At 37.1% G+C, this 13,510-nt stretch overlaps 1 protein-coding gene across 1 annotated transcript; it reads left to right on the forward strand.

The window, feature by feature from the left end:
• Positions 1 to 479: 479 nt before the first annotated feature.
• Positions 480 to 10,241, forward strand: Ptth (Prothoracicotropic hormone). Its single transcript, XM_067783922.1, has 4 exons — positions 480 to 698; positions 5,659 to 6,032; positions 7,378 to 7,639; positions 9,795 to 10,241. Exons 1-4 carry the CDS (start codon positions 696 to 698, stop codon positions 10,068 to 10,070), a joined length of 915 nt encoding a protein of 304 aa, XP_067640023.1. The 5' UTR covers positions 480 to 695; the 3' UTR covers positions 10,071 to 10,241.
• The last annotated feature ends 3,269 nt before the right edge of the window (positions 10,242 to 13,510 follow it).

Raw genomic sequence — 13,510 nt, forward strand, 5'->3', positions numbered from 1 at the left:
TTAAAAAACGATTTCAATATTCCCTAACACGTGCTCGTCTAACACACCGAAGGTCCTGTATTCAAGGCCCGACAAAAGTAGCATCAAAATTTATTCAAATAGAAAACAAATTTCTAAGTGGAGTCGTCTCTTGGCAATGGTTTGACAAACACCACGAGTGTATTTCTGTCTTGAAACGGTTCTCGACTTAAATCTCCTCGGAGGTATGTATATATCGCCTTGTATTTTTTTTTATTAAGAAAAAGTATTCATACTTAATAAATCTGTAATTAGATGGAAGATTTCATAGCTAACTTTTACTCCTTTTCCATAATCTTATACATACCTTTAAATGTACGTGTTTGTGTAGGATGTTGTGGTCAGTTTTATGAATGGATGTTTCTCTCAAACAGGCCACACAACCAATTTACGCTTGTCCATGCATCCATTGGTAATATGATACTTGATGATTGTTCTGATGTGAATACAACAAAAAAAATGTAACAATTTTGACATCTTTTCAATATCTTAACAATTATCGCCTAATTGTTAAGACAAAATCTCGCTTATAAAAGCATTCGATACGCAAAGATAATTCGCATATGTCTCTTCGGTGTAGTCGCGTTAAGATCGTCATGCAATGGATTGTGCTACATTTTAAAAGTTTTGAAACATATTTTTTTCTTCAAACTAATCAGTTTATTTAATTTTAGAAAATGGTGAGTAAGTTTTTTACCTAAAGCATTTGTTGTTTAACAGAGTTTAAAAATCGACGTAGGATAAAAAAAAATTAAAAATAAAGTGGTCGGTAAAAAATTGCTTCTATCCGAAATAGATAAAATTACGAAAATGCAATGAAAATGAAAATCTGAAAAAGACCGTACATTTTGTATATTAAATACATTTTTTGTTACTTACAAACACCTCGGTCATAATAATATCTTAATCTTAATAATTTCCACTGGCATCGATTATCGCTCCTTTAAGCAAAAAATGGGATAATTAAGGAAGAGTGTAAAAAAAATTTAATAACAAGTTCCAAATGTGATAACTTACCAAAACAGAACATTTCGACGGCTGAGTGGAGGCTTACCCTATCTTGGCTGCCAGTTTTAAAACGTCCCACCTCAAAATATTTGCCACAAACACTTGCCTGGTGGGTTTTGATTGAAATGCTGGAGTTGTGACTTTTTCTAAAGTTTTCTGAGAAAGGGCGTTTTCTAAACGTTGGCCGAGATAGCGTTATACTTCTCTTAGCAGTTGGCATCGAAAACAAAAACTAATATCTGCAAATGGTGAATAAATCCGAAAAACTCAAAAAATAATAGTTTATGGATCTATATCCGGAAAACTAAAACAATATTAATTGGCTATAGGATTTTTATGACTAAGACGTTGTGGTAAGTATTAACTACCGATAAAATTTACTTCCATAACGTTGAATGGATCTGCACTTTTTAATGGACTACGTAGAGTTCGCCCAGTGGTTGAAGTTCAACCAGCAGTGGTTACTAAGCATAACACATATAACAATAACACACCATAACTTAAAGGTTATTCTCTTTTTATCCTTTTAATATTTCCTTTCCTTTTCTATCCTATTCATCTCCTTTCTTGTCTTTCCTTTCATCTATTTTTTTAATGTTAATATTTTTTAAATTTTACTTTATATTATTTCATTTTGTTTTACTTTGTTGTATTTTCTTTTATTCTACTTAATTTTACTTTATTTCATTTTATTTTATTTTAATTATTTTATTTTATTTATTATATTTTTTGTAGTTTTGTTTATTATATTTTTATTTTTTTTATTTTACTTTATTTTCTTTATTTTATTTGATTATATTTGATTTAATTTTTTTTATTTTATTTTATTTTAGTTTACTTTATTTTACTTTACTTTATTTTGTTTTATTTTAATTTGTTTATTTTATTTTACTTTATTTTATTATATTTAATTGAATTTTTTAAATTTATTTTATTTTATTTTACTTTACTTTATTTTGTTTTGTTTTACTTTATTTTAATATATTTAGTTAATTTTTTTTATTTATTTTACTTTACTTTACTTTATTTTCTTTTGTTCAATTTATTTTATTTTTCATTTTGTTTATTATATGTTATTTCATTCTGTTTATTATATTTTATTTCATTTTGTTTATTGTATTTTATTTTTTTATTTTGTTTTATTTTATTTTCTTTTGTTTATTATATTTTATTTCACTTTGTTTATTTTATTCCATTTTGTTTATTTTATTTTACTATATTTTATTATATTTTATTTAATTTTTTTATTTGTTTTAGTTTACTTTACTTTATTTCATTTTCTTTGGTTTAATTTTTTTATTTTCCTTTATTTTATTATATTTAATTTAATTTTTTTATTTATTTTACTTTACTTTATTTCATTTTCTTTATTTCATTTTTTTATTTTACTTTATTTTATTATATTTAATAAAATTTTTTTTATTTTATTTTATTTAACTTTACTTTACTTTATTTTGTTAAATTTATTTTATTTTAATTTTATTTAAGTTAGTGTTTTGAAAATATATTTTCGTATAAAACACCTCATTAATGTTACAACCAACAAAAGCCTGGATACATTAATATAAATAGTTAATCACGTGCTTTGTTGTATATTAGTAATGAAAATTATGCATTTGATCATGTTTGCTGTGTCTGTGTCTATATTTTCAATAAAAAGGCAGAGTATATGTATCCCTTCATGCTCTTACATGTGCTCAGACAATGCAAGTTATAGGTGGCAATTGCTTTAGAGCACACAAATCCAGCGCCATATATTCAATATTACAGTCTGTTTTGGCATTTGTGTTAGTGTAATTTTGCAATTAACATATCGATACATATGTGCGTACTTGTTTATACCAGAGAATTTACACTTAAGTATATGTTCTCTGTTTATACCTTAGAATTAAAGTTTTTCTTTAGAAGGGTCGCAAAACTTTACACGTGTCTAATATATATATAATGTGTTTATACAATATTGATATCAAATGAAAACTGTTGATGAGTTCTTCAACAAAGGGTAATTTTCATACATCTGGGTGACTAGGGTCTCGAGATATTGCCCAAAACGTGGATCAGAATAACCTTAGGATGTGTTTTTACATTATGGGTATCAAATGAACGCTGTTGATGAGTTCTTTAGCAGAGGGTAATTTTCATACATCTGGGTGACTAGGGTCTCGAGATATTGCCCAAAACGTGGATCAGATAACCTTAGGATGTGTGTTTACATTATGGGTATCAAATGGAAGCTGTGCAGATGAGTGGTAATTTTTCTCTGGGTGACGAGCGCCTCGAGATCATTTCATGTGTACAACATTTTTTGAATAAATATACGAATTTTTCGATTTGTGTCGTACTGCTAAGTTCGAAGGAGAGTAAACATAAACACCGAGGTTTGTACACTGTTTATGAGAGATGCTTCAGCACACATACACAAACGCACCTTGAAAATGGCCAACGCGTGTATTTTACTCCTGAAAATGCAGAGCTTTTAAAAGCCAGGATAAGGCATTCTTCATATAAACTGAGAAATTGAGAGCTGCCGAGCTGGGTTCGGCTGTCGATATCACACCATATCCTCTTCAGACCTGAGGTACACTTATGTGCGCCTTCTTCGTTTTTTAATTTTAGGTAGTTGTGGCATCTTTCGGCAAATGCTAGTACTAGAAATAGTATGTACGTTCTATACCTATTTAACTAAGCTCACCATATATCACTAGGTGCCTCCAAGATAAATATTTGGTAGGTATTTATTTAGCTTAAACTTGACAAAGTGAAATTTTTATAAATGATGAAATTTTAGGGCCTAGAAATAAAATATTATAATAATAATAAAAAATACTATTGTGTAGTTTTATTCGAAATTCAAAGAGATTTATTGAGTTAGTTTCTTATATTATACCTTCAAAAGAAAAATTGTTTTTTTTTTTAATTTTTACGGGTATTCTTGCCTTATTTTCTGTGACACACTTTTGGTATAAAAACATTGTTTTAATTATTATTTTTAAATCATGTGTTTTTTTAGGTCTCTACGACTATGAAAAACCATAAAAAACTGTAAAAACCTATTTAGTTCATACTCAGGTCTGAAGAGGATACACATATGTATGTATATCGTCAAAAAGTGCTGGTTGAACTGGCCGGTTTTGCCAAGAGCTAAAAGCCGCAAGTTTAAGTTGGCTGATCACTGCTGTGTATTCCAAGCAGAAGTTGCTGCGATTAAGGATGCGGTGGATGAAATGCTATCCAGTGCTACTACGGTTAGGGAATTTAGCATCTACTCTGATAGCCAAGCGGCTATCAAGGACTTGAGTTCAACTACAGTGCGATCGAGGGTGGTCTGGGAGTGCCTGAACTCGCTTGCGATTGCATCGAACTATTTTACAATTAAGATTATTTGGGTCCCGGGCCATAGTGATATCCCGGGTAACTGTCAAGCGGATCTCTTAGCCCGTATCGGTACAACTGAACCGGATGAAGATGGCTGTAGGGATTTCGGGACTCCGCTGGCCACCTGTGGATTGCTCCTCCATAGCTGGGCTTCGAGTCATCTCAGCAAACGTTGGGCGAACACCACGTCTTGCAGGGTAGCAAGATCTTTCTGGCCGAAAGCGGATGGCAGGAAGTCTGCTGAAATAATTGGATTCACTGAGGCTCACCTATCAATGGTCATTGGGGTTCTGACAGGGCACTGCCCCATGGGTATCCATGCGGTACGTCTCAATATACTGGAAACTCCATCCTGCTGCAGCTGTATGGAGGATGATGAGGTGGAATCACCAAATCACTTTATGCTTGATTGCCCAGCTTTTGCCAGAACTAGGCGAAAGTACTTCGGTCGCGACTTACTTGGATCTCCCGAGGATTTATCCAAAGTTGAGATCGGCATCATTCGGAGCTTTATCGTTGCTACCCAACGATTCTCTAAGTAGCTATATCTACGTCACCGTTATTTTATTGCATGTGGTATCACAACGGACCTTCATGTTGTCCAAAAGAGCTCCCCTTATTAGGGCAGCTACCACCTAACCTAACCTAACCTACTTTGAATTTAGTTTTTATAGATTTAGCTCATAAGAGATAATGTGATCACTGTCAACTGTTACGAGAACTTCAATCAAACAGGCATGTGAACCATGCCTATTACCCCAAATCATACTCTTTGGTCGTTTGACGTTGCTGACATTAAAAAAAGAGCGGACTCATCACAAGTTTGAACATTTTATTGAAAGATGCCTTTGCATGGCGTCTCTTGCTGCAAGACAGGCGCCCGTTTGCAGCACATGGTGGACCGACATGGTCAACTCCCATTGAGCACGAACGAGGGTGCAAATGTCAGGATTAGGTATGATTGCCTAACTGTGGGTGCTCAGTTAGAAATTCCCACACTCCATTACATTGCAAAAAAAAAAAAAATGGAATTAAAAAATAAAAGTCCAGAATGGACTACATTTTATTAAACCGTTTTGAAATCTCGAAAACAATCTAGATTTCGTGCCGGGGAGGTCGGGGGCGAAGAATCATAGAGGCATCAAAAATATTAGTGTTGAAAAAATTTTTGGTAATATTTTTTTCCATATTAAAAAAAAAAAATTATTATATAGAGTCCCTATTTATAAGTGTTTTTTTTTGCTTGTTTATTATTAGATCGCTTTGGTGCTATTATTTTTGTGTCTTGGCGGTATAGTTGGCCATCGATGGGATAACTTGTTTTTAAAGCCCTTAATGGGTTTAGTTGGCGAAGACATAACGACTGCCATTTCAAGACAAAAATTTAATGAGCTACAATATCCAGATGACAATCCATTGGCTACAGAATTGGATAAGAATGACGGCGATGGCCAAGATGATAACGAATCTGAAAGCAGTAGTGTAACACAACATCAGGGAGTTAGTAAACGGAATCTACTGCAACATCTTTATGCGGATTATGGGTATTTACGTTCCGTCGAAGGTTGGACAAAATTAAAGCAGAATGCTGATTTCGATATGCTAATGCATCGAAGATTTGACTGTAAAAGGTAAATAAAAAAATAGCGAAATTAAGGAATTTGGATATCCAAAATATATCTAAAATCGACGACTGAGTGCAATACCACCCTATCTCCGGAAACGCCCTGTCTGAGAATATTTTTCAAAACTACCCTGTTTCAGAATTTTTTCCAAAAAACGGCCTACTCCACAGTTCGACTAAATACGAAGGCTACATACCAAGGCTCCGAAATATGCTACATCTTCATTCATTTCAAAGATAGGTAGGAGCTCTCATGCATCACCTGGAGATTTTAGACCGATCAGCCTCTTGTCATTTCTCCTAAGCACGTTTAACCGATTGTATATGCAGGACAGAATTCCTCGAGAGTTATTGTCGGTATGACTTGCCTATAATGGCAGGTCAGCAGAAACGACTCTCCCTTCGATTTTAAAAGAAATAAATGGGTCTCTAGAGTATAAAGAATTTTCCATTGGTGCCTTTCGTTACATTGAAGGGCGTTTAATAATATCCTGTATCGACGCCTTCAAAAGGGTTCTTTTTACGAGAAGATAACGGATTCCCGATTGCCAGCCTCGACCTTATTCCAGATAGGACACACTGTTCCCAATTTCGCCTACCACCTGTGGTCTGCTACTTTATACATACATGGTCCTTGAGTGAGCTTAGAAAACACTTTTGTAGGGTAGCGATGTATATCAGGGTATGTATATCCCCCTTTGGGAGTCAATGCGGTATATCTCAGTATACTGGAAAACAGTTCCTTCTACGGCTGCATTGAGAATAATCAGATCACTTCATGCTTGATTGTCCAGCTTTTTCCTAAACTAGGCAAACGTATTTCAGTCTCAGCTCCCTTGGACCTCCGGTAGTTTTGTGCAGGGTAGCTACATCATTGCTACATAACGCTTTCCGAAGTAGCTTAGTTTAGTCACTGTTGATTCTAGTGGTAGCACAACGGCCACTCATACTGTCCAAGTGAGCTTCCCCCTATGGGGTAGCAAAAACTTAACCCAAACCTGAACTAAAAGTCAGCAGGAGAAGCGATTAAGAGTCCTTTGAGTAAGCAACGTTCCGTGAGAAAACGTTTCATGTGATGATAGTCCGAGTCAAATTAAGGTGCGTGAATAACACGCATATCAAAGGACAAATTTATTGGCAACCCTGGGGTTAAAGCATCTAAGAAAGATTTTAATGTCTTGACTGAGACAGCTCTTGTGCATACCGTCTCCCTTAGAGTTAATTGATTGTCTGATTTAGCCCCTCCATCGCGTGGGGTAGACAGAAATAAATAATTTGTGGATGCCTATATTTCGATTCTCATTATTTGCGTTTTTATTACTGAATAATTTTAATGCTTACATTTTCAACAGATTTGTGCCCGGAATATATGAGTTACTTAACGAAATAACCTCAGAAACCTCCGGTCATATTCATTCCTTGTCAACGGATGGACGAAAAATCACACTTACCATTGGCAACGATAAGACAGCTTCGAATAATAAGGGAATAAGAGACTTATTACCTGTTTCGTATTATGAGGATTTTTCCAAAGACTTGCAGATCGACACACATTTAAAAGAAATAAAACGTGCTGGCACCTCACCGGTCATTGGCTGCGATTGTAAAGCTAAGGTAAATACATTTCTTTGATTCTTCAAATTAAAAAATGACTAGTAGCACTTCTCAACTTTGAATGGGTAGCACTTTCCATATCTTCTGAATGGAATTTTTTTCGTTACTTTAAGACAGGCAGCCACACCGAAGGTCCTGTGTTCAATTCCCGGGCAAAGAACATCAAAAATTTAGAAATATGTTTTTTAAATTAGAAAAAAAGCTTTTCTAATCGGGATCGATCCTCGGAAGTGATTCGGCAACCACTCCGAGTGTATTTCTGCCATGGAAATCTTCTAAGCGAAAATTCATCTACCTTGCGGATGCCATTCGGAGTCGGCATAAAACAGGGACCTGCAGGACCCGCCAAATTTTAGGAAAAATTAAAAGGAGCACGACGCGAATTGGAAGAGAGGCAAATCGCGCCAAGTACTTATTTTTGTATCCTGATCACAGCCACGGATTTGTTCTTGGTAAAGCGTGCCAGCAATTCTAAAAGTTCTCTGATACAAAATGAAAGCAAATATCTAGGCAAATCTTCTAAGATTGACAGATAAGCTTATACCACCTTAAGTCGTTGCTTTTCAGCCTTGGCTGAGTGAAATTCTCAATCCCCTCTTACAATAAATTCGATAGCCTAAAGATGAAGTAGTTATTGCGGACCCATGAATGCCTGCTGAGAGCCCATTTTAATTCCGTGGAAAGCCCTCACGTCCCTAGGAACACCCCCGGTGACTTATAGCACAAACTCTAGTAAACTGCATATTATACTAACGATCCAGGTTTTATATAGTTGGAGAATAGCCAATACTCCAATAGAGACTATATATCCCACCTGAAATTACAGACTCTTCCCAAACACACTTTGGCTTTTAAAAATGCCAAAAGTTACTTTTGTCCTCAACAATTCTATCAGCTAAAGTATCATAACGTCACACAATATCTACCCACATTTCCTTTCAATGGGAGGCAAAGCCATCATTTAAGAAAGAGTTACATAATTATTGGTCTTAAGTTTTTGGGGGTTTCGTATATAGCCGTAAAACCGCCAGGCGTGTAAAAGAGTCCTTACATGCTGATTGTTATTTTTTCACACCCTATAACGGTCACGCGGTCTCACCTAAGCATAGTCAACCACGTCGTGCAGCCACAACTCCAACCCAACGAAATGTTCCTTTCTACGCCATTTTGACGCAATGCTCCCTCATTGCTGCTACCTTATCACATGCTATTTCCTACAGTCCTTCTGAGTTTGAAACTGCCACTCCTTTTTTGAGTACGCCGATAGAAGTATATTGATGGTAAGCAAGGTTAGATTGAGAGAACGTGCATGGGAGCTTCCCATTCTACTCCACCACACTGTCAAACAAACCTTTCCTCCAGACATCAGAGTCGTCTTGCTTGCAGACCTGGACATCGGAAGACAACTTTTTACTTCTTTCCTCCACGTTACTTCACGGCCCTCCAGTAGACAAATCAGAAGCGTTGTCTATACTTATGACCCCTGAACATCATCTCCAAAAGAACCCAACAATAAAGAGCATAACGAAATGCAGAACATACAGGTTTTGATAGATTGTTGCAAGCCCGGACACCTTAGCAATAATTGCAAGAGGGATAAGGAAGCATCTCCGTCAGCACTATGATGAGATCCGGCATCTGGCTACGCACCCGTTGATCCAGATAAGCATAAGGAGGCCCTAAGCCTAATCCATACATCGATAAACCCCTTAGCTATGTCCCGCACGGTGAAAACCGTTATCAATATAATATCTTATACTAAGAGAAAGTAGATTTACTAAGGGAGACACGGGTCACCTAGCCAACTTCGTTATGGATACTTGTGCAGAATCATCCCCGACATACGTAATGTATGACCTGCATGTGATGTGTCCATACAAGACACCAATCATCTTTTCAATTGTAATGTGTAACCTACGCCTCTTACAGCAGCTTCCCTGTAGTCAACCCTTGTTGAAACTGCTGGTTTTTTGGACTCCCGTTAGAAGACTTTGATAACTGGGCGAAGCACCGAACATCATATTTCTGAGAAGATTCTTTTGAAATTAGTCTAGGCTCACAGTGGTTAGGACATAGGCCTGGTCTCAAAACTTACATGTCATGATTCAAATAAATGTTAAATTTATTAATTATTCTAAATATTTGTATTTTGCAGATCGATTTAGTTGATTTGGGTCAACAGCACTATCCACGTTATGTAATGAATGCTGTCTGCGAAACGAGCTATCAATCGCCAAATGAATATCCACAGAAATGTTGGCGTGGCACCCACTGTAAGCCATTGGAATATAAAGTAAAAGTGCTAACACCACGCACTGTATTGGATCGGGAACATAATGACCCAGCACTGGCATGGCTACCCGATGAACTGCGACAAAATTGGAAATTTAAAACTATTAATGTGGCGGCTGGGTGCTTTTGCGCCTATTGAAGACTGACTATTTCTGCAACTGATTCTGAATTGCCGAATTGCAAATGAGACCAAACCTATGAGGACGACCAAGGAGGAACAAATTTGTTTAATTTTTATGTTGTAATGGTTTTTAATTATTATGCAATGTAAATAAGTTTTAAAAGGCAAATTGTGTAAGAAATACACATGGAAAATTTAGAATCACTTCTTATACCATCTTCGACGTTCAGCCGCGTGGGCGATTTCAGCTGTTGCATACCAAGTCACGTCAGCTATCTCACAACTCAGGGGATGGACATCTCTCCTCCCTTTGCTTCCAAACACAAGTGTCGATACGAATACTCTCTGAGCCGGACTGTCAACTTCCGTTCCCAAAACATGACCTACCCAGCGTTTCCTTTGGACTTTTATTCGTTGCTCTATGTCCATGTCTGTGTAAAGCTCACACAGCTCATCACTAAGCCTCCTTCCATACATGCCGTCGGCAACACAGACAGTATCATAAATCCTTTGGGACAAAAAACTGGCTTATCCAACCTCGTGGCATACTTATCGTCAGTAAGAAGCACGGGCTATATGGACGTAGTGGCTACGTCGGCTGGGTCAGGCGGTCGTTATGGCAAGCCTGGTAAAACTAAATTGCTTCTAAGCGGATTAAATATCTTGAAATTATATCAGACAGGAAACTGTGCGGATGCCCAATGTGAAGTATAGGGCAAGAAAGGCATTGGTCTCCTTATATTATTATCCCCCCTGTCGGCTGAGACCTACGCCAAAAGTTCTACCCTGGCCTTATGAGATTTTTGTATAGATAGGATTTTGTCCTATGTGGTGCTGGTTTAGTGGCAGGTACTGGACACGGCGATCATTACTAAACGGCGTGTATCCTGTGGACGTTGCAGGCAAGCATTCGTAGGAACTTCAACTTTGTTTTAGATAGCTTATCTGGGAAAGAAGACAAGGTTCAATCCCTGTAGCATCTACCAAGCAGTATTGAAAATCCACTGGGTTACTCGAGCGGCTATTAAAGACCTGTGTTTGAGCAAACACGGATATGGGCGGACATTACTGTTTGCAAGGTAGGGAGATCCATATGACTGGAAGTATATGCAAGTGGGATGGCAGGTGGTCTGCTATCAATGTTGACGGGGGTTCTAATGAGTCAGTTGTTCAATGGAAGTCCATGCGGTGAATTTTAAAATACTGGAAAATCGATGCAGCTTAATGGACTCAGATGAAGTGGAGTCATCGAGTCACCTCAAGTTTAACTACTCAGCTTATGCAAACTATGCGAAAGTGTTTCGTTCACGGTTCATCTACTATCTCTACTATCCTTAGTTAAACAAGGCTAAAACCACTTGAAAATTCTCAAAGTTCATCAGAGTTTATAGAAATTTGGGGTCTTCATATAATGAATGGTGGCTGAAGGTCACTCATAAAATAGCATAAGATAGATATTTTTTTTTTATTTATTTAGATATGATGACTTTATTTAAATTAATTACATTGGAAAAGACTGGAATGGAATATAATACATTATATCAAGGCTTTAATCTCCCTGCTCGCTCTTCAGCTAAGATATCAACGATGTATATTCAGGAAAGCTTTTTAAAATATACATATATCCCTGATGGGGTAGTTACAGTGGGACAAGAATTCCAAGCGTTATGGCAACAATCGTTTTGATACCACAACCCTTGACTTAACCAATGAATCCCGTTGAGTTTATATATTTGACGAGTTCACCCGGCCTAAAATTCTTGTTTTTTCTGAGACTGTCAAAAAAGTGTTTTCCAAGAAATATAATTCTGCTTCGACCGCACGGTGGGTGTTCCAATGCACAGTAGATGCCCCACCGGTTCTTTCGCCCATGAATATAATGCCGCTTGAAACTCAATTGTTTAGTGGACGGTGGGTATAGCTACATACCTGAATATATCCCTTCTGAAGATCGTTTGACCACTTGATAACCACTGGTACTGGAAACTCTACAGCACTGCATGCGCTTCTATCTGTGGTAAGCCTCACTAAGCCAGTGATAATAAGAGGCGCAACCTTCGATAAGTCCAAGGGGCGCTATGACCTCCTTCGCTGGTGTGATACGATGACAAGATTCTCTCCGTGCTAACTCATAGGCCTACTCGTTTATTGTATATTAAATATCAGAGAAACTCTATTTCGACTCTTCAGTTTCGACAACGACCATCCAGATTTGATGAATCAACCAACAAGAACAAGTATTCGTTTGGACTTTTGATAGTCTCCAGCACTCAAAGCAATATGTAAATCTTTTGATTTTGTAAAGCTGATAAAGTTACTTCTAAATTTTTCGTCAAGTCAACAAGAAATAATAAAAACCCAAAAAAATTAATAAATGTAAAAGCCACTACTAAATCAGTAAGAGCAACAATGGACAGTCAACGTTGTCCAAGCTGTAGCGAACCAACACAACCACGCGGTTGTCAACGCCAATGGACGCCATCAAACTTGGAACTCGTACAAAAAGTACTACATAAACCGAAGAAACCAAGATGCTGTACACGAAGCTGTGTTTTAAATTTCGTCAAGACTGCTGTTGCCGTTGGGAAGAACATTAACTGCTCGTGCAACGTCGGCGACTCGTTGAGTTCATCCAGTGATCATCGCCTAAAGAGATGGGAAGAGGAGTTGCAGTTGCGAAACGGCATAGCCAAACGTTTAATGCAACGCACCGGCAAATCAGCATGTGAATTACTTTTCAATCGTCCTGTTACGGTAAATACGCGCGATAAACTAATGATTAAACGCTTGTTGGAGCATGCCGAAAGACGAAAACCCAACGCCCGACAAACACAAGCCGTAATTAGGGAGCAATTACCGAATGGTTGTTTTATAGAGGAAATGACATCAGCGAAACCGAAGCGTAAAAAATTTTTCGAAATTACTGGCCTACCAGCAGGCGTTAAATGTGAACTTATTGGCGAAAATTGTTGTGTGCGTCGTTCGGGTTGGCTCGTTTCACGTACGGTGCGCGAACAAATAGCAGCGAGGAGTACCAATATTAAACGTGTTGTACCATTCTTCCCGGACATTGAATATTTGCAAGTGATTGGCAAGAAGATGACGATTTACAAAAAAGATGTGGGAGGGAAGGCTGACGACGAGAATGGGGATGAGAGCGATGTCAGGTTTTTTTGTGCTACACCATGTAATGATATTTGTTCTAGTCGATTCGGAGCTACTTTAGCAGCTACTCAAGAAATATACCATGATTGTAATGAATGTCCAATTTGCTCGCCACGCTCATGTACGGCGGAAGCGGACTTTTCTGGAGAAGACAATGAAAAGGCATCTTATAAGATATATTGCTGTTTAAGAGATCGGATTAATCAAAGCGAAGAAGACTATTACTTGCATCCAACAGCTAGTTGTTCAAATAATTTGGATATGTACGACGAACCTACCAACAATAGAGCAAG

This window comes from Eurosta solidaginis, chromosome 4, assembly GCF_040869045.1.
Source record: "Eurosta solidaginis isolate ZX-2024a chromosome 4, ASM4086904v1, whole genome shotgun sequence".
NCBI classification, from domain to species: domain Eukaryota; kingdom Metazoa; phylum Arthropoda; class Insecta; order Diptera; family Tephritidae; genus Eurosta; species Eurosta solidaginis.